At 39.0% G+C, this 22,622-nt stretch overlaps 1 protein-coding gene across 2 annotated transcripts; it reads left to right on the plus strand.

The window, feature by feature from the left end:
- Positions 1–515: 515 nt before the first annotated feature.
- slc39a13 (solute carrier family 39 member 13) lies at positions 516–20,437 on the plus strand. 2 transcript variants are annotated; one of them, XM_026166556.1, is made up of 10 exons: positions 516–842; positions 5,642–6,023; positions 8,322–8,429; positions 8,631–8,773; positions 12,683–12,799; positions 15,780–15,869; positions 17,943–17,993; positions 18,131–18,263; positions 18,369–18,468; positions 19,514–20,437. In XM_026166556.1, exons 1-10 carry the CDS (start codon positions 801–803, stop codon positions 19,590–19,592), a joined length of 1,245 nt encoding a protein of 414 aa, XP_026022341.1. In that variant the 5' UTR covers positions 516–800; the 3' UTR covers positions 19,593–20,437. The 2 variants fall into 2 exon arrangements, with proteins under 2 accessions (XP_026022341.1, XP_026022350.1); XM_026166565.1 differs by having other exon boundaries at positions 519–842; positions 5,658–6,023.
- The last annotated feature ends 2,185 nt before the right edge of the window (positions 20,438–22,622 follow it).

Below are 22,622 nucleotides of genomic sequence, written 5' to 3' on the forward strand. Positions count from 1 at the left end.
ACAACTGTATATAGCTGTTTCTTCTACATTTTACACCTGTGATGATAGTCCATCACAGGTGTAAAATGTAGAAGAAACATTTTACACCTGATGGTAGCCAAACTTTTCTTTATAGATAACATGAATTATCTGTTCTGTTATAGGCTAATTAAAATTATTATTATATATACTTAAAGTGTATACTTAAAGTGTAAACTGTTAAAGCACAATAATAGTTATTTGTCTTACTTTGCAGAACAAACAAATGCTTATTCAGTTTACTCTCATTAAAAAAAGAAAAACATGGGAGGCATGTTTTTTTTTATATTTGATGCAAATAATCTTTTTTTTGTTCGACTAATCGGATCAGTCGATTCTGAAATCTGTTTCAAACACTCTTACCAATTATACAATTCTTTTGGGTTAGGATTTGATTTTTTTGTGCTAGTGGTATCTAGTTACATCCCGCCATTTCACTGAAGTAAAAATAAAAATTACCCGAGCAAGAAAAGTATGCTGATATTTGGCCTTGATTTAGAGAGCTTAAGGGTCCCGAGTGAAAGAAGGGAGGGGGGCAATAAAGTTACTTCCTGGAGCGTTTTGGTGGGGCGGGATCCATGCTGTGCCTCTCCTCTGTTGTTTATGTTTCCCCTCCATGATCCTGATACGTGGCTGTCTGGAGCAGCGTATGGTTCGGAGACTGGGGAAGCCGCGGTGACCCGCAGTCTCTGGTGCGCTGCAGCTAACGGATCCCTGTCTGCAGGAGCAGCAGCAGCTGGAGTCTGGAGGAACTCAGCCTGCATTTTATCAAGCCGGCCTGGATGGCAGGGACACACTGGTGCAAAGATTGCCGAAATCACAAGGTATTAGAGATAAATTAAAAAAAAGCCACATGCTGACTGCTATTTGTTTTGGTTTCCTGACCACTGACGCCATCTGTAAGTTTGTGAAATTGGTGCTAGCTATAGCAGGGTTAGCTTTAATGTGAAGTGGCTGCGTGTCAGCGAGGCTAATCTCTGTAGCTGTGCCCGTCTGCACGTTTACGGGCTAACGTTAGCCTGCTAACCAGACCCCAAGTGTAAACTTGGCTGACACAACTTTGAGTTAACCGCTTTTTTTTAAGTTGCCGCACTGCTTGCGACTTTTTTCACCACCGTCCTTGCATCTTCTCTGCGGTTAATATCACAGCGCAACTGCGTATGTTCCGTGCTGCTTAAATCTGCAATTCCAGGGAAATCCCAAGCAGGGAAGTGTCAAACTGGATGTTTAACAGCGACGTAAACGTGTTATACATTTCCCCCTTGCAAAAATGTGATTAATCGATAATAAATTAAAGGCACTTAAACTTTTCGCAGTCACTGTTAAAAAAAAGGCTTGTACAAAAATATCAATAGGCTCCTGCCAGGAGGAAGTCTGTCTGCTATTTCTGGAACTTTCTTCCTCCAGCATAGCTGAACTTTTGTCACATGTATGCCAAAGTCTTTTTAATGCCTCCAGTGTTTACCGAGAGTTTAAAAAGTTTCTATTTATTGATGGAAGTTGAGTAAAAATCAAATCCACAGATGTTTTAATGGGACCAGTATGTGTAGTGCTACTGTTACCTAACACCGTATTTAAGTTACAGTTTATCCTAATAAATACAGGGATACTCTTGGCTTATGTTTGAGGGTATTCTTGTATATACAAATTATAGGAAGGGTTTATGAATTACAGCTCTATAATTTATAGTCTCGTTTTTGTTAGTGGACAAAAGCTGTGGACAGATACAGGCTGTAAATGCTGTAAATAGTAGTGCTCGGCCAGATTGCAAATTTTGGTATCAATCAAATATCAAGTAAATACAGTGCAGGTATTGGAAATATCAATATCAATACTGATATTTTTAGCCTACAAGGCAGCTTATGGAGTGGACCTCAGTGTGTTATGACTTATGAGTTAAGTATCATCATAGCAAATTGAAGCACTTGATTTTTTTTCTCACTTTTCACAATAATTTGGTAACAAAACCAGTGTTGGTCAAGTTACTTGAAAAAAGTAATCAGTAACTAATTACTGATTACTCCCCCAAAAAAGTAATCCCGTTACTTTACTGATTACTTATTTTCAAAAGTAATTAATTACTTAGTTACTTAGTTACTTAGTTACTTTTTAAAAACACGATTTACAACCTGAAGAGGTGATAAAGTGATAGATCTTTCAGCCCAATTCTACTTTTTCTACATAATCCATCATACAAAATGTAATCAAATGGAAAAGTCTCTTTTTAAAACTTGTTTTATCAGTTTTAATCTTTTAACTTTATGCATCAAGCAAAACATTTAATTATATGCAACATTCTCTGACTTGAATAAATTAGTTTAACAGTTAAACCTATTTTCTACACATTCCAGCACATAAAATAAAATATTTTTTGTGTTTTCACTCACTCTTTCAAACAGATGCAAGTAAAACACAGCAGAAAATAAATAAAGTCAAAGACTCAGCGGTCCTTTTGCTCTATTTTCACCTGTAAAGCAGGAGCAGGGTAGGCGGAGGGTTACCCTGGTGCAGGTGTGCTGCGGTCAGTTGAAGAATCCGCGCGAGTGTCTCTGTGAGTTTCCCATCACGTCGTAGCTACTCGGTGCTTGCTCGGAAGTTTAGGGGGTTTTTTCGCTGTAAAAAGAAGTTTTCTTCCCACGCACGATGGACGCTAATGTTTTTGTCACTTTTTATGGAATCAAACTCAAAGTAAGGTCAGTACTTCCACACTTTAAACGCTGCACGCTCATACTCTCTCCGCACTCGATATATTATCCATTGTTGATCTGCACACAGCTGCTGTCACCAACGTCGCACTTGCTTACGTCACTGTCATGAGACATTCTCGCAAAAAAAATCACGGTTTTAGTAACGCAGTAACGCAGCGTTCCTACGGGAAAGTAACGGTAATCTAATTACCGATTTTGCAATAGTAATCCCTTACTTTACTCGTTACTTGAAAAAAGTAATCAGATTACAGTAACGCGTTACAAGTAACGCGTTACTGCCCATCTCTGAACAAAACACACCTTTCATCTTTTCATGCATATTAAAAGTGGAGTTTTTTTGTAAATGCTCTAAAGCAGGTCAGCTTCTTGTGTTTAAAAGTTCAATAGGTTATAAATACAATGGACGTGGCAGTCAACACAAAACGTTTCAGACATTTTTCATAGTGCATGTTTGAGGTGTTAACCACCATTGCTATTGATACTATTGATATTTGGATCAGTGCTCCCAGTTCTAGTAAACCAACAACAAGAGGTAAAAGCAGCTTGTATTATTTAGAATGATTTTATTTAAGTTTTTTTTTTTTTGAGGCAATAAAAAATGGCAGTAATATCTTAATATCTATAGTTAGTATGATAGTTTTCATGAAACCGTGGATTTAACTCTGAAAACCTGCACTTGAGTTTCGTCTTGACATATCTAATTTCAGATCTCTTGTGGTGGCGTACAGCGCCAGTAATAAAACTGTGTCATCCCCCAGTACTTACATACACAGTATATAGTGTATACTGGTCCTGGTTTACAGTGCTGGGCAAATGTCTAAAGTCACCTTTCATTTCTAAATATTTTTCCACTTAAATACTAACACAAATGGAAATATAGGAATAGTTCTCCAGGCTTCCTGAAAGACATTCAAAGCTCTTCTTTGAATGTTGCTGCTATTTGTTCTGTTTGTGTTTGTGTGCTTTTTTTCTATCCAGGTATGTTGTTACTTCATTGGCAGTGTGTTTGGAAGGTGTTGCAAAACAGACACTTTCCAGGTGGCATTGCGTTAGGGCTGCTCAATTAATCGAATTTTAATCACGATTACGATCTGGGCTTTCAACGATCATTAAAAATGACTGAGCCGATTATTAGCCCCTCCCTCATTTATCCGCGACCCCTTAAAGGCCGGTCCGTGAAAATATTGTCGGGCATAAACCGTCCGTGGCGCAAAAAAGGTTGGAGACCGCTGATTAAGAGAACCCGAAGGAAGCTCGGAAAACTAAGCAGAAGTTATTTGGAGAGTGACTGCCGTTGGTTGAAAAGAGAGGTTAAAAAAACTTCAGTGGTGTTGCACACTATTTTATATTATTTTTTAAAGTCATTGTTAACCCTTTAAAGCCGGTCAGAGCAGCACGCTCCGTTTTGTGTAACTATTTTTAAATCCCTGTAGAACCTGAACCGCGTAAGCTAGCGCAATAATTTGTTTTGCATATGAAACCGGAGGTGTCATCAGCTTGTCCTCGGTCACGGTTTCCTTCCACATAAAGCTTTGCAAAAACTGCATAAAAAGCGCTTGCAGGAACAAAAACATAATATTCCAGAAACACGCTTTACCGATCCGATCAGCTGTTCATAACACTTCCTACGTTGGAATAGACGTCAGCGCGAACTTTTGCATTTGTAGTCTTTTGTGTATGTAGTTTGCCATACATACATACATAAAATGTAGTCTTTTTTACTATCAGGGCCTCAGGGCCTATACTCGTCTTTTTAAAAGTTATCTTTGACTTTATGATGTGTAATTACATACTTCAGCTTTTCCGTTTCCTTTACACTGAGGTCATTTCTGGTGAGCCTTCAGTGAACAGTACCGGGATCATCTTAGGTCCTGTGTCAGGTCTTTGGTGTGTGTGTTTTTTTTTCTTTCTTTTTTTTTATATATGTCTTAAAGACATTACTCTTTGGGAATAATTTCTTTCTTTCTTTCTTTCTTTCTTTCTTTCTTTCTTTCTTTCTTTCTTTCTTTCTTTCTTTCTTTCTTTCTTTCTTTCTTTCTTTCTTTCTTTCTTTCTTTCTTTCTTTCTTTCTTTCTTTCTTTCTTTCTTTCTTTTTGAGGACATGATTTTTAGATACTGTTCCATCCGTTATAGACAGTTTTTAGGCCTCCCACTTCTTCTTTTGTCCTCCACTTGTCCAGTTTTCTCAAATTGTTAAGGATTCTCTTCATACCATACTGAGATATGTGAAGTTTTACGGTATTAGGTCTGTGGGAATCACCTTCCTAGTGCAAAAAAAACCAAACAAACTTTTTATGCTTGGCAAACTGTGAAATCTTTGTTGTTTTTAGATTCTGTTAAAGAAACTGGAATAAAATTTTGTTTTTTTGGAACTGACTAAAGACATAATTTGAAATTACTTCTGGTTAAAAGTTGTCCGATATGTGTAAACAGAACACTTGTTAATCTCTTTTTATGCTTCATAGGTCAGTGTTAATTGGCTCCAAAAAAAAAGTCCTATGAAAATGTTAAGGGTCAAGAACTGGGCTGAAAAAATGAGTGGACACATTTTGAAATAGCTTGAGAGAGCCTGGCTTCCTTTGAGCGAAATAAAAAGAAATGAGGGGTGACTCAAGATTTTTTTCACAGTACTGTGTGTGATTTATAACTTTTAAGAAATTGTTCCATGGAAATAATCGCTGTTCTTCAGAAGGATGTTTGTAGATTGTGTTTCAATCTTTCTGTTCATTTTTCATTTTATTTTATTATAAAAATAAAAAAAAACTGCAGCAGAAACACCAATTCCATCTACTCAGCTGCAAAGATTAACCGTTTTGAAAGGTTTTAGAAGTTTTCAGTTTAATTATATGTTTTTTTGTTGTTGTTTTTTTAAAAGTACATTTATAAGCTACAGAGAAGACCTGTTTTTGTTATAGTTTCCTTCCTTTACAGAATTACTGGTTGCAAGTATTTTTCGGACCTTGGAACGGATGAAAGGTGGACGTTACTGGAGGCCCAGCTGGGCTGTAGCGGCTCTGTTTATCCCGGTTGCCCTGCTGATGCTGACCTCCAGGGGGGCATCGAGCAACCAGAAGATGACACAAACAGTTATGGCTCATGCGACGGCCACAGCTGCAGGACCAGGCCCCAGCCTGACAGATGACCTCCCAGGCCTCCAGGCAGTAGCAGACTTCTTAGCCAGTGAGCGTGCTCATATTTGGCTCCTGTCTCTCGTGGGCTCTGTTGCTGTAGGCCTCAGTGGGATTTTCCCCCTTCTTGTCATTCCCATTGAAGCTGGAGCAGCCCTCAAAACAGAAGGTGAGAGAGACGATGTGCAACATCAGTATGCCTGTGCATTATTTATATTATAACATGTATTTTATAACTGCAATGATAAACCTGCATAGACATTTACCATATGTGACGCTATGCAAGAGAAGCCGATCACACATATTTGTGTAGGTGAAACAATAGACAATGCTGTGAGGGTCATTTGGCATAACAAAAGCTAGGGTGCACCTGTTTTAATGGGCTGCGTTTGTGTCACTGTTTCATGTTCATGCATCTGACAGTGAAAACAAACAAAACACACATGTAAACAATAACACAGTTGGCGGGACTGTAATTGTATTAAATATAATCAACATGCACACAGAATGAAGACAACAGATGGTAACCCTTGTCACGCTGGATGTTGTTAACCTTAAACATAAAAAGATTTCTCTTGAGCTAACATAGCTATTACAGTAAAGGTCGCCCACTGAGTCTTCAGTTGCTCTGATGTCGAGGAATGCATGAGCAGTCTTGTGTTTGGTCTTGCAGCCAACAAGAGAACATTTCGTTTTATCATTCTTTCTTTGAGGGCACACTAAATAATTGCTCTGCGGGGCTTTATGGCATTGCATTGTTACTTGGTGATGTAAATATGGAAGACCTCAGTCACATGGGTGTAGAGACTGCTTGGTGACCATCTGCCAACCAAAAATATGTGTATTCTCATAAAAGTTCGCCGACCAGTCTGGGCATTCCCTAGAGGGTTATTTGTCCCTAGTTGTCACCAATTGGCCAAAACTTTTAGATTTATAATCCTTTTTACTTGCTCAAAAATACATTTGACAATAGTATAGTCAATAGTCAACATAAACCGAGATGGCAGTGTTTTAAAGGACAAGAGTTCAGACTTCAAATGCTTGTAGTGAATCAAGGAAGTATGTTACAGTTACAGAAGTCTGACCTGGCATCGCTGATTCTCAAAGCTTCTTACAACGATATAGCTAAAATCTCCAGATTTCCAGCTGTTGAATAATAAATCCCGGTATGATCAACAAGTAGTTCTGGTCAGCCTCTCCTAAACCCAGCTGCACATTCCTCATGGTTTAATGTGAAGGGTACTCAAACCTTTTGGAAAACTGCTGCTTCCTGGTAAACAGATCGTCTCCTGTGGTGACCTCATGATAATGATTCCACCCCCCTGCCACGAGGCATTAAAATACCATACTGAACAGAAAGACTCTCAAACTGTCAGTCTAAAGGTCACCCAGGTCCACACCAAATAAAAATGAAAGGAGAAATGCCCGATAGGCGGGAAAATGGAAGCCGGACCAACAGCTCTGTGAGGCTGCACTGAGGCACTGTGATGTTTAGCACCTTAGTCGTAACTTATTCACGTACCGACATTTTCTAATTGGAACCAAAATTTTGTACATCTGAGACTAATAGATCTGGCACTACTTGTGCAGTGGATTTTCAATGAGAAATACTGAGTTGTGCAGTCACATGCAGTATTTTCCTTGTTTTGGACATGGCAGTGGAAAACGACATTATCAGTAAGTGATGTCCGCTAGATATTTCAAGATATTAGTCATTTCTGCCCTGACAAGAAAAGACTTGCAGCGCTTGTGGCAGTGAGTGGTGTTGAATTCTAGACACATTTTTGTATGTTGCATTCTCGTTTGTGGTTGTTATTAAACGAAGGGTCTCGATACATGTGCAGCATTGTGCCAGTGGGCCTCGCACGCAGTCTACAAGAGAAGTTTCTAGATTGGAAATGGTGAAAATGCATTACATCCTCCCCCAGTCCTGAGAGCAGAACCAATTACGTCAGAGCTTATTCATTATTTAACATTTCACCCCATTGCCTGTTTAGTACCAGGCATTAGTACCCATCCCTTGCAGGCAGTAATGTACCCTTACAATACCTGCCTGTAATTTTAACCAGTTAACATATGGTTGAAGAGTGAGAGAGGTTTTTACTGTTGAGCTTCAGTAACTAGACATGTTATTGTAGGTCAGTCTGAGGCCTCTTTCAGGTGCCCCACCCTAAAGAACGTGGCAGGCCAAATGTGTATTTTAGGCTGTGAGACATTAGTCATTACCAAGGAAACTCCTCAGGAATAAAAACAGGGCGTGTGAGTAAGCATGGTTAATATTAGTAAGGTGAGCCAGAGATTCTCTTGTGTATTAATGTCTCTTGTGACAAAATGATTAGTGGAAAGTGGAATCAGTTTGTGCTTGTAATTGTAAACCAAAAACATGAAAATTGTATAAAATTATTTATAACTTTTACTCCGCAAAATAATTGTTACCTTGATATTTTGTGTGTGTGTGTTTTGTCAGCTGGATGCCATAAGCTGAAACAGCTCTTGAGCTTTGCTATTGGTGGTCTCCTGGGTGATGTATTCCTCCACCTACTTCCCGAGGCTTGGGAGCTCTCTGGCTCTTCAGGTGGGTCTCCTTTCCACCAGTGCCTTCACCACCTCTATTCAATTTGACCTATTCTTCTATAATTGCTAATAATGTTTACTATCATTGTAATATTTAGACACCAGCTTGCTTTCACTGTTAACAGTCTGCTTCTCCTGAAGCATCTTATGAAGTGTATTTGCTCTCTCAGCCTTATTTGCAGTCTGTTTGCTACCCTTCCAGCTGGTAAACAAAACCACTACATGACACAAGGCTTGTGGGTAATCATCGGTCTGCTGGCCTTCCTGCTCCTGGAGAAAATGTTCCCAGACCAAGACAGCCCCAAGAACTCCACTTCAGTTTCTGACCTGAATTTTAACTCGACTGTAAGTATTTCTGCTGAAATGCTGCGTTTTCAGAAGAATATGCTCAGTGCTGCGCACACACATGTCAATACAAGCCTTCACATATTTATCTTTTCATTGGTATGCTTGGTGCAGAATGCATTTGTGTTCAGTCAGCATAATTCTGCCAGTTTTTTTCTATGACTGAAACATCACATGACGCTTTCACCAACAGCTTGAGATTTTGGGAAATATGCACATCGGCATTCTTGTTCAGTGAGAGAGAAATAGCCATCTATCCATTTTGTGAGCTATTTGACCAAATCGGGGACAGATACTGGACAGAATTCAAATTCACATCTATAGCCAATTTAGAAGCATCAGTTCACCCTGGAGGATCTGGGAAGAACCCCAATAGGCACAGAAAGAGCAAGCAAAGTCCACACAGAAAGCTAACGATGCTAACAGCATCACTGTGCTGTCAGAGATGGATTTTTATGTCTTCTCTTTAATTTGCTCATTTGTAAGGATTTGTATATTGGACAGGGTCATTGTTGCCAGTTTTCCAGCGTTGTATTTAACAGGCTAACAAATTACACAAACACTGCTCATGTCCGCACTACTATCAGCACAGAGGGGAGGACAGCTACGTGTCGTACAGCTGAGTAATAGGGTTATGATGATCAAAGTGATTTGGGGTAGCTTGACAGTCAGGTCAATTTTTATCTCATTTCCAAATTGATGCTTCATATTAATATTGTGATTATTTTGAGATTCATGATCAATTTAATCTGCCAAGCTATGCTTTCGTGCTGCACTTTTACATGTAAGTGACGTTCCCAGCAGATGTGACTGGGTCTGGACTTCTGCGCACTTTGAAATTGGTGTGTATGTGGTGCAGCTACACTGATCCCTCATACCTATCATCAAATGAGAGACAACAGGAGGATAAAACTGACTTTTGGACTGATTTTAAAATTAGAGCATAAGGTTGTACTTGCACATACACTTGTGTATCTGGACCCCTAATTAAAGAGCCGAAAAATATCGTGACTCAACGTTGTAGCTCTTTATCTGATATCCAGCTACTTATGTTCACTAATTAGCATTTATTATTATGGTTGGGTAAATCCCTCAGCTTATATCAGTGTGCAAACATTTCTTCACGCTGGACGTGAGAAATAAACTCCCGTTGTGTGTGCGTCCCTTTTTCATCCGTGCACTTCTTTATTTGCACGTCTGGGCCGCACATTTTTTCAGAGGTTGGATAGCACTACTATAATGATACGTTCCTCTGGTGTCTGGCTGCAATGCCAAACAGTGCTGTGAAAAAGTATGTGCTCCTGATAACTGGTTGTGCCACCCTTGGCAACAAGAACTGCAATCAAGTGTTTGTGGTAAATAGCAATGAGGAATTGTAGCTCACTCTACAGAATTGTTTTATTTCAGCCACACTGGAGGGTATTCGACCATGAACGGCATTTTTAAGGTCACACCAAAGCATCTCAATTGGATTTAAGTCCAAGATTTTGACTAGGTCACTTTTTTTTAACTATACAGAGGTAAACTTGCTAGTGTGTTTCAGATCATTGTACTGCAGCATAACCCAAGTGCTTGAGCTTCAGGGGATGAACTGATGTTCGGAGAGTCTCCTTCAGGATGTTCAGGTGGAGAGCAGAATTCATGGTTCCAGCATTTATGACAAGTCATCCAGGTTATTCCAAAGTTATTCCAGCTTCAAATGTGACACGAGCCTTTGTGTTCTTTTTGCCCAGCAGGGTTTTTTTTGGCTTAGAACTTTCCTGTGGATGCCATTTTTGCTCAGTCTCTTTCTTATTGTTCAGTCATGACCTCTGATCTTAACTGCAGTTCTCTAGTTATTGTGGCTTTGTAACTCTTTCCAGACTGAAAGATGTCAATGATTTTCTTTCTAAGCTGCTTTCTGAGCTATTTTGTCACACAGCATCTATACAAGTGATTCAACAGTTCTGGCATTAATCTGGGCTGGGTGGGGCCTAGTGGAGTTGAAATCAATTTTCCACAAAATGTGGTTAGTCAGAATTAATAATTTAACAAGGGAGATCAGGTTTGGATAGCTTTTTCCCCTAATAAATGAAATAGTAATTTTAAAACCGCATTATTGTAATGTAATGATCTTAAATATGTAAGCATGACAAATGTGCAAAAACAAGAAATGAGGAAGGGGCAAATACTTTTTCCACAACACTGTTGGCCGTTGGTGATTCCACAGAGCCTCATGGGAGGATAAAAATAACCCACCCCTCCTGAGTCATCTCATCAGAAATCAGAAATCATTTGCAGAAATCAGACAATACAGATACCGATGTATCTGGGGTGATAAATTTGGGCATATGTGCATGAAAGCAAAGTGAGTGTCTGCTCTGTCTTTGTGGGGGGAAAAGGTAGCTTTGGATTTTTTTCCCCTTTTATAGTAAACAACATTATTTAGAAACTGCACTTTGTGTTTACTTGTGTTATCTTTGTCTAATATTTACATTTTTTTGATGATCTAAAACATTTAAGTGTGACAAATATACAACAAAATAGGAAATCAGGAAGGAGGCAAACACATTTTCACAACACCTTATATGTGTATTCATCTGAATTCTGCCTTTACCATCCCCTGTAGGTAAACATATATGTTTACTCATGAACAACCTCACCTACATGAGACGTGGCATTTATGTGCACTGGTTTAAAAAACAACTATTTATAGTTATTATTTAAATATCTATAAATGAACTATTAACTTTAAATACTGTAGCATTCTTAGTTGTTTAAGTTTATTGTTTAGGGGTTGATGGAGATAATATAAAGTGACAAACACACTGGCTGATAGCAGTACGTTTGTAAAGGCAGCCTCATTCCCTTTCTTATCTTTCTATTGCTATTGAGGGAGAAGATTGGAGTCCATGGCTCAGCTCCTCCACTGGTGTCTATTTATAGCGCTGGGGTGTAGCAGCTGCTTTAGCCATTTGAGTGTCCAAAGGATAATACTCAACTTATAGACACAGGCAGCAAGAGACGGGAAATGAGAGAACGAGAAGGTGGTTATAGGTGTTTTCTCTGATAATATTGTGTGGCAAATCTTTCCATAGGAAGCAAAAAGTATAACAAGCTGAATTAAATTTCTTTACTCTAATTGGGTCAGTGTTTAAGAAGAACGAACAAACGCGTGGAGAGCCTCAGAGTCAAATGGAAAATGTCAAGATAGGATTTTTATCACTTTCTGGCTTCTTAGGTCATTTTGAATTTCTCATTAGGCAAAACTCAGACTATTTGGCACCGACAGTTTAGCTCCAATCTGTTGGAGGAGATTGATAACCCCCCAAAATTCATCACGCTTTATTACTTCCTCATGCTTCAATCGTACACATGGAGCAAAAATTTCCTTTCGGCGACCAGCAGTCAGCAACCTATTTCCCTCTCATTTAATTTGACTATCAGTTTAAATGGCAGCGTAAGTGGTTTCTGAATAATGGGACAAGGAAGCTGGCTGTTCTCGGAAAACAAACCCTATAGCCTAAGATGAATGGTTCTCGCTCTCTCGTTCTGTTTTGTTTATAATATGAAAATGTAAACATGATGGAGCGGCAGTCGAATTTAAAGGAGATTTCGTTGTTTCTGAGAAAACAAATGAAAAGTACAAACGACTGCTTATTAGCGCAAATGTAAGAAGGTCAAAATATAATGAGAATGTTTTACCAGCTGTTAAGCTGCCTGTGGGTGAACTGTTTGACACACGGCAGGAGCAGCAGTAACATGACTGTTTACTGCACTGTGGGATTCAGGCATTACCATTTCCTTACTGTTTTGACCATAACTGTATTTTAAATGAGGTTTTTTTTTTTGTTTTTTTTTTAAAGTTCTTGTTGAGAAGATGTGTTCATTTGTGCCTTCTCCCCCCCCTTCCGTTTTTTTCCTCCACAGACACAGCCTAATTCAGTTTTCAGTGGAAAAGCAGTGGTATCACTCAGTAACAGGCACCATGCTGAGTCATGGAAATCCTCCAAGCAGAGTTTGCAGGAAGGATCAGAGAAAATCAAGGTAAGGCTGACAACCAAAACATATCCCGGTTAACAAAAAGACAGAAAATGATGAAAGATGGGGGCATCACTTGGGGTAAGAATTTGACATGGTTTGCTTATGTAAGAAATACATTTAAAGAAAAAAAAATTTACTTTCTCCAACTGAGTAATAAATAGCAACGTAGTTGGTTCAGTGAAACCAGGAAGAGAGACTTGCATAATCAGTTCTGCTGTAGAACGACTCTGTTGTGGGTCCTTTGCAATGCCTTTTTCTCTAACAATTTTATTTTTTAGGGTATAAGCTACATTTTAAAATGTCTCATAAGCTGGTTGGTAACATAAATAATGGGTTAATTCAATATAAAAATGTTCATATAGTGCCCGTTCACAACAATAGTTATCTCATCGTGCAATGGATTGTAAAGATGCACAACCTCAAGCGTACAACGATTCCTTATGAGCAAAACACATGGCGACAGTGGGGATGAAGAACTCCTTTTTTGAGATCTCAGCCAGAGCCAGGCTGAGTGAGGGTCATTCTAAGGGTGAGAGAGGACACAAAGGAAAGTTCACAGTCTTATCTGCGCAGTGCCTTTGTTTTCATACACACATGGCGGAAAAAGCATAGCGGCGAAGGAGAATGAGAAGGGCAAAAGCGGATCGTTGAATGAAACAGATTAACCAGAATTGTTTTTTAAAAACGTGCACTTCAGTGATGTGGAACTGGTTTCGTTTTTGTCTGTCAGATGGCAACCAAAGCAATTTTTTTTTCTTTTTTTTGTAGAACATGCAAGCAGACCGTAGTTATTTCCGGTCCGCTTGCATGTTTAACCAAAAGTGCCTTTTGGTTAAGCTGTCAGCGAAAAATTTGCATTTGCACTGTTAAAAACAGCTGTTTGTTTAAGTGAAAATAAAGTGATGGGGATTTTTTGCACTTATAAAGTTGTGGAGTTGTGAAGTATTTTGTCTCACATCAGTTATATCATTATCGCAAATTTTCAAATATATATTGTGATAAATATTTTTGGCCATATTGCCCTGCCCTACTTTGAGGTGTGTGAAGTATGATGGGACTTGGTTATTTAGGTTTCAGATCCTTATTTAAGAAGGGGGCAATGAAGTGTAGCTAATACAAGTTAGTTTTGGGTGGGTTTCCCAGCTGGGGTTTGCTGAGTGGACCATATCCCTGCTCATGGCTATAGCATTCATAGTTGCCTCAAAGCTGGTCCTCAGTAATGCACCAGCAGCAACTATTATAACAGGTATAATTATTACAAAATGTATTTTTCTCCTAAATAAACCCTTTTAAGGGGGTGTTATGGCCCCTTGTAACACCTATTGAAATTGCAGTGAAAGTGTCTTAAATTACATGGTTGTCCTCACCTCACGAGGTGTCTATAGAGGAATTCTTAGGATGGCTTGGGCTGTGTTTTCTTATTAATTTGCTAATTGTAATAATTTAGGTATAACTACTAATATTCAGCCAGGTGATGATTCTAAATTGGCTGTAGGTGGAGTGTGCAAGGTTGTCAGTCTTTCTTTGTTAGCTTTGTGATAGACAGGTGACCTATGTGTACCTAGAGTGTACCTTGCCCTATCCTGTGACAGCTGGGATATGACTTCACCCTCAGTCACAACCCTGTATTGGACATGGTGCGCCCTATCCAATTCTGTCGTTTAAAAACTGACTGCAACAAGAATGATATGTAGTGAAAGTGGACCAGTTTTCTTTTTTTTCTTTCCCTTTTCAATAAGCTTCTTCTTTACCTTTTTCAAGTATGTAAATATTTATTTGCACACGTGCATAAATGCAAAAGCAATGGGGTGCCATTCGCAGCTTGTATACTTGCACCAAACAGATTGTGCTGCTGTTTACACATATAGCGTATGTATTAAAGATTTTAAAGGTTAGTGATACCAATTTAATATCTGATCAAATGTGATCCCATACATAAGGGTTTCCACCAGTATATGACCAGTCTGATGAATACACTGGGGAGGTGTCTGTCTGTCTTTATGTGTTTTTGTGTGTATATTTAACCTACCTTGATTTGTGAAAATGGGTAGATCACAACTGAGCTAAAAGTATAAAGTCATAACTTTTTGTAACTAATTTTTTTTTAAATTTTGTTTTCCATTTTGTGTATAAAGTTTGTTTGGTGGCGGTATACAAGCCGGGAATTGGACCACATTGCTTTTGCATTTACATGCAATTTGTGTATGTGCAAATAAATACTGGGATCCTTGAAAAGACAAAGCAGGAGCTTACTGAAAAACAAAGCTGTTTCACTTTCCCCACATATCATGCTTGGAGCACTGAGTTTTTTGAACCAGGGAGTGTTTAGTGACAGCATAATAAACAATTTATTTTTGGAGACGGTAACAAGAAAGTTGGCAGAGAAAGTCAAGAGTTAATCACCAAAATCTTTTTATGTGTTATTATGCTTAGTTTATTCGTTCGCAGTGGCGTGGGTGTCAAACATGTGTTAGATAAGACTGAACTTTGGTCGGCCAGAGCTCCAGAGAAGAAATTTAAAAAACAAAAAAAATCTGCTTTATTGCACCATTAAAAAAAATGTGTTGCAAGAATAAGTCACATCATGGAAAAATTTCACCAAAGTCAAATTTGGAGACATCTGGACATAACCCAAGGCCTGTTCATGTGTTTGTTTATGGTGAGATTAGACTGACTAAATGTGGAAAAACACTGAGACACTAAAGACACTGAAATTGCGCTAATTATTTTCTAGATGTCTCGAGCATTTAGTCAACTAGAAACTATTTTTATTTTCCAGAATAGTTTTTTTTTAGTTGTATGTGGTCCACAAAGTAAACTTTGTAAACATCTACACTTTACGTCATGGATGTAATGTTGCAGTGGAGTTCTGCCGAGGCTGTGCTGTAACAGAAGTGATCCATTCCTGCTGTTTTCTCAGTTCTGACTAATATGCAGTAATGTGACTAACAGTGACATATGTGTCATGTGTTCTGTGTCACAGATGAGTGGATACCTAAACCTACTCGCCAATTGCATTGACAACTTCACCCATGGGCTGGCAGTATCTGGGAGCTTCCTGGTTAGCAAAAAGGTAAGATAAGGTGACACCTCTTTTGTAGTTTACACACAAAAGCCAACAGCTTGTCCTACATCTAAAGTACTCTGCATGTAATATTAGCAGCTTTGCTTTTTCAAGCTCAGGTGCTTGCTCTTTATTTTGCTCTTGGTTTCAGATGCAGTTATTATTTTGGGTCCAGCAATAACTCAAGCTCTATGTGTGCTTTATGCCAGCTAACCAATATGGCAACAGAGCTGTGACAGTCTCGAAAGTGTGCTTTAAAACAGTGGCGGCGCCTTGTTTTAGTTTATCTGGATAGTTTTGTGCTGAAAATATGCAAATTCAAAACCACACTGATTCAGCAAAGTAGTTTTGTGAGAATGTGATTATTCACAATTAGTCTCCTGCATGCATATTCATGAAAGAACTCCTGGTTTTACAATATAATTGCCGATGTTCCCTGAAGTTGCAGTCACATACTGACAGTTGGTTACTGTAAATACAGTGCAGTAGCTGATGCTGGACTCTTTTATAATTATAATGGAAGCTTTTCAGATACTGTATTTGAATGTTGACTGTCGAGTAGCAGCCCCTCAAATTCTGTTTCTTGAACAAGAAGCAATATTTGTCTGAAGACACACATTTTACTCTGTTTTCATCGAACTGGCCCTGACAAGTGAAAGTGCCGTTTCTGTCAGTGTAAAAACATTTAACTAAACATTTAATTCCTGAGTGATTTTAATATAAGTAGGGGGGGAAAGCTTAAACATCATAGTCTATTCACTCCTTCCAGTGGGCCAGATTGGAGCCTTTGTTGGGCTGATTCTGGCCCTCGGGCCTTATGTTTTACACTATACAAGTATAATGTATACTATACAAACTATACAATGCACCGAAATATTTTCCCCTTCACGATTTTTTAATTTGTCACACTTACATGATTGAGGTATGATATGTTACTTTTGGTGATCTTTTAACCTGCTTCACTTTGCAGGTATGGCAAGTGAAACTGAGTGGTTAATCACAAATAATTCAACCACCTCGTAGCTTTTTCCCCCACTTGCATAAATAAAATCATCGTCTAAAAAGTGTTTTGTTTTTACTCAGGTTATCTGATGTCAAACGTGTAAGTGTGACAAAAATGCACCAAAAAAAAAGAAGTCAGAAAGGGGCAAATACTTTTTCACAGCGTTATAAATACATGTCAGTGGTTTGTTATTGGAACCTCAGAGGAGGAAACATCAGACTCAGTAACATAATGTCCACTGAGTGTGGGTAAGTGTGAATACAAAGTTGGTTGTTTGCACTTCAAAAGGTTGAATAATAAATACTTTAATACAAAATACAATAATAATTATTCCAAACGACAAAACAGTGTCTGAAATTGAAGAAATATACGGCCTCGGCTTGTGGGAGCAGCCTTTGAGTTGGTGCATTACGGTCTTATTGAAAAAATCTGCACTCCAAACTGCAGTAACATGAATTTGTATCGCTTCAGTAAGTTATTGTATATTTGTAGCAGTGGGATGGGAGTCCAGCTGGAGAGACATAAGGCAAGCAGCGTGAACTATGGATCCGTGTGCCAGAGAGGAAGTTAACTCAATGTCTCAAACATGCACATACAAGACATCTCACCAGTGTCTTCTGTTTACTCGTTGTGCATTTAGCACAGTGTAAAATTAGCAATTTTTTTCATTCACACTGGTCTATGATCGTGCTTTCAACATATTTATTTTGAGAATGAAATAATCAGGACTTTATAAATTTGTCAACTTCCCTCAGATCAATGAGGTCTTGTTTCAAAAGCAGGTGGTCATTGCTGCTATTACTCTAGCTTTTTAAAGCCTAAACCAGCTTAAGTTACCTTCACTGTCACTTGACCTTACTGATGTATGAACTACATTTTTTGTTTCATGAGATTTTCATTTTTCCTTGACTGTGGCTAAAAAAATTTAAGCTCACTTATAGTGATCTGCTGAGATTTTGTCTTCCCTAATTCATGCTAAAAACAAAACAAGAAATAATTGACGCATACCTGACTCAGTTGTGGTTTTCTTTAGGCTCTTTGTGTAGGACAAAGCAGCACTAATGATACATTTCTTGCAGGTTGGGTTCCTCACCACCTTCGCAATCCTGCTCCATGAAATCCCACACGAGGTGAGGATCAGAGTTGCTGCTAAATTGTACAGTTTACTTTGCTTAAGGCGTATCGGAAGAATGGAAGTGCTCTAGTGTTTGTAAACACGCTGAATGTTTACCCATTTTTTTTATGTGGGTAACATCATCATCTGCAGGTGGGGGACTTTGCCATTCTGCTGAGGGCCGGGTTTGACAGATGGAGTGCTGCTCGCATGCAGCTGTCTACAGCACTGGTTGGGGTCCTCGGAGCTTTCTTCGCTCTGTGCGCTCAGTCACCAAAAGGCACAGGTAGGATGGGGCCAATACACAACACACAAGCAAACACATTATTAATAACTGGAGTGCATTTTACAGTCGCCATGTTCAGTAAGAAGACTTTCATATTGTGCCTAGAAAATGCCAGTAGCTGGATATTGCCTTTCACTTCTGGAGGCTTCCTCTATATAGCCCTGGTGAATGTAGTGCCCGACCTTCTCGAGGAATCCAGTTTCAGGTATGATGGATGTTTATTAAAGAAGTCCTTTATTAAAGTGCTTTTACTGCTACTGAGGAAATCAACAGCATTATTCTCGGGGTCTAACCAGCATGTCGAATGGATTTCAAACAAGAAGAATTATTTTAAATCACATGTTTGTTTGTTTGTTTTTATCTGTTTTAATAATTTGCATGTTTTCACAAACAGATGTTCATCTGTGATTGGTATTGCCGGAAACCGAACGTCCGGCTTTGACTCACACCACATGTATATTTATACACATCTTTATGTGTTCTTTGGCAATAATGTGAGCCAAGATGGATTAATACATGGGACACCAGCATTTACTATCAAAACAGCCAGAGTGGGGTTTTGTTTGTTTATTTGTTGTTTAACCTAAAATAAATCTGCATGGAAAACATGCTTCAGCCTAATATAAAGAAGCCTATCAACATCACAAATAGGTTTAAATATTGAAATCTTTTGACACACCTAACTGCTTTTAGTTGCAGTAGCATTTTATTATAGCAACATCTTGATTTTGATGCGTATATGAAATTATAGAACTGAAATAACAAATTACTTTATTTTTTTTATAAGTGTGAAGTAAAAGGAAAGCATATATTAGCCTTTTTATGGGAGGGGGGGGGGGGGTTAGGCTAGCTTTGTAACAAAGCAGCTATTTAAAGCTCTGCAGGACAGTTTCAGTCCTACCTGTGTTTGTGCAAAGGAATCAGAATAGAGGATTGTAGGAGTGGTAGTCATTCTTATGATGGGTAATGAGCTTATCAGTCCTTTGGTTGCACACCCTTAAAACAAATGGCCATTTTTTTATTCCCATGCTCCATATTAATCTAGTTTTTGCTCGAGGCCACAGGGGGAGACATTGGAGATGGCTGAAAGAGCCAGTGTGTAGTTTGTGACCGATCGTTTAGTAGAATAAAACTTAGCAAGGAATGGAAAACTGGCTCTGTGGTTTCAAAAAGGGCAGATGGTTTCCTTTAATGTGCTCAAATTAGTCTCAATGTCTAAAGTTTTATTATCTTTTTGTTTGCTTTTCCAGACACTCCCTGATGCAGGTACTGCTCATTTTCTGTGGCGTGGCTGTCATGGCTCTGCTCTCTGCCATTCTCGACTGCTAATGGCGGAAACACCCTTTTTGCCTTACCAAAAACTAAAACTTAATAGCGGAGCAACATCCTGTTCTCCTCATATCTTTTACCCGTCATATATGTTCATAGAAACTTTTGTGTGATGCTTAAAAAAACGTCTGACAGAGCATTGGCACCTTACGGATGGACGACTGTCGACGGAACAAATGATGTGGACACTTCAAAATGTGCCAAACTTGGATCGTTTGGAGTTCTGTTACCAAGTTGTCTTTTGTTGAACAGATAATCATGATGTTTTGCACATGTATCTTTACACGGGTACGCCTGACGTACCTGGTCAGAACAAGTATTACCGGCCCTGTACAAGGACCTCCCTCTTTATAGTGTATTCAGAGCTACATTGTTTAAATCTTTTGTGTGTTGTTACTGCTGCCCATCTTCTGTTTCTCATGTAGCTGCTGCGTATTTATTGAAAACGAGAAAACGGATTCATCAGACGTGCACCACATTGTCATTTTGCCTTGTTCAGAAATAAGTGCCAAGAAATCAGGACGGTTTAACGCTTTAGAGTCGGCTCCTCACCAAAGTACACTCGATATGCTTTTATCTCCCTAACATAACACAGGCTGCACCTTTTGTCGAACAGAAGTCGGGGCTCGTTACAAAGCTGTGCCGGCGCCGTATACTTGACTCTGACAAAGTTGAAATTAGTTCACGAGGAAGAAGATGATTGGTATGGTTTCATATTTAGTTTTCACTAACAGTTTTGTAATGCTTAAGACACATTTTTAGAAAGTTAACCATGCAGATGTTCATGTCATGTTGTTAATATAAAGTTTCCACCACTGAATAAAATCACCAGTAAATTTCCAGCATCTCTGTTTAAAGAAGCCATTTTATTTTTAACTTTAAGCACCATGCTTTAGCAGACAAGAGGAAGCACTGGGACACATGATTCAGTGGATTTGGGGATATTTTGACTGATAGAGTTGTGCGCGGGTGCTGAGACAGTGCGACGTGTTCAGCTGACCTTGTTGTCCACCGTGAGCATAATTTTACTGCAAAAGGTCCTTTGCCTAAAATGTCATATGGCAGTGTGGGGGGGTATTGATTGTGTGTTCACACTTGTCCAATTTCAACACAGTCTATTTGGCAAGCTTCTGTTGCCATAACGACTCCTCCACGGGTTGCCTTCCTTAGTCATCAGCCTGTGAGCAGCTTATTGTCTGTGGGAGCCTTCCTAAGTCACAGCACAGAAGGACAACCAGCAACCACTATTTACTCTGTAGTGGAAGAGGTTTCACTGGCAAATGGTACAAACAAATCTTTCATTCTTATTCTCATCCTTGCGTAGTTTAGCCCAAGAGTTTATTTCCTGGAGTCGGGGGGTTGGAATATGTGACAGATGGATGTTAATCATAATATTTTGATGATGTTTACACCGTCCTCTTAATAACTTCACTTTTCAGAGTGGATTTAACTGTTTAGTGTTAAAAAAAACAACAACAAAAAACAAATCAAAACATGAAGCTTTGCAAAAGCTTTTGTGTTTCATAACTTTACACTGAAATTTTTTTTTCTGCATCCACTCACCCGCCACTTTGTTCTACTTGTTAATGCAGTATCCAGTTAGACAGTCACATGGCAGCAACTCAAAGAATTTAGGAAAAGACATGGTCAGGATGCCCTGCTTAAGTTCAAGATGAGCATCAGAGGAATGAATGAAGTGACTTTGAACTTGGCATGTTTGGTAGTGACAGAGGGGCTGGTCCGAGTGTTTCATAAACTGCTGATCTGCTTGAATTTTCCCACATGAACGTCTCTGGGGACATCTCTGAAAAAGAGAAAATATCCAGTGAGCAGCAGTTTCTCTGTGTGAAAATGCCTTGTTGATGTCAGAGGTCAGATGAGAATGGTCAAGGCTTCCTCGAAGTGATGGGAAGGCAGCAGTAACTGAAATAACCAGTGAACCAAGGGTTTCATGTGTGAGAGCATCTGTGAATGCACATCAAACCTTGAGGCAGATGAGCTAGAGCAGCAGAAACCCATTGCAGATTCCACACCTGTCAGCTAAGAACAGGAAGTTCACACAGGTTCGCCAAATTGGACAATGTTGATGGTGATGATGGTAAGTCCCAATTTCTGTGCTGTGACATTTAGAAATCAGGTTTAGAATTTAATTTAGTGTAAACAACGTGGAAGCACTAATCCATCCTGCCTAATTCAGGTCGTTGGGGATGTAATGGTGTCGGGGATAATTTCATGGCGCGCTTTCGGCCCCTTGGTACCAACTGAGTAACTCCACAGCCTACTTGAATACTGTTGCTGATCATGTCCATGCCTTTATGACCACATCCATCTTCTGATGGTTGCTTCCAGTCACATGTCACAAAGCTCAAATCATCTCAAACTAGCTTCTTGAACACAATGACTTTACTCAAATGGCCTCCTGGTGGAACTGGAGATTCGCCCCGTGGATGTGCAGCAACTGGGTCATACTATCATGTTGATGTGGGCCAAACTTTCTGAGGTATGCATCCAACATCTTGCTGAATCTATGTCATGAAGTATTAAGAGAATTCTGAAGGGGAAAGAGGCATGCACATGCGACATTATAGGTAGTTGGGTAGTAAAATGTAAAGTGACGTTTCTGCTTACGGGGGAAAAAAATGAGCCTTACAACTTAAATTATATATATTAATTCATAAAGGCCTTAAGGGAATTCAGTCTATGTTCAATCTACTAAAGTCATCATGTCATCAAGACATGTTTTCTCCTGGGGTGCCCAGATTAAAATATGTGCTTGTCCTGGAAAGTAATGTTTTGGGATTGTAAACTATTCTGTAACAAAGCAGAGGCCCAATATAGAGTAAATGAATCTTTAACAGATTTACTCTTGCTGGACCATTATCTAATACATACGTGCAATACACACAAGTATATATATATATATATATATATATATATATATATACACACACAGACACACGAATATATATAGCTCTATTTGTACCTTTATTGAAACAAATGTAATTGTGTTGGAACTCGCTTCTGAAACAC

This window comes from Astatotilapia calliptera, chromosome 1 (genome assembly GCF_900246225.1).
Source record: "Astatotilapia calliptera chromosome 1, fAstCal1.2, whole genome shotgun sequence".
NCBI lineage: Eukaryota > Metazoa > Chordata > Actinopteri > Cichliformes > Cichlidae > Astatotilapia > Astatotilapia calliptera.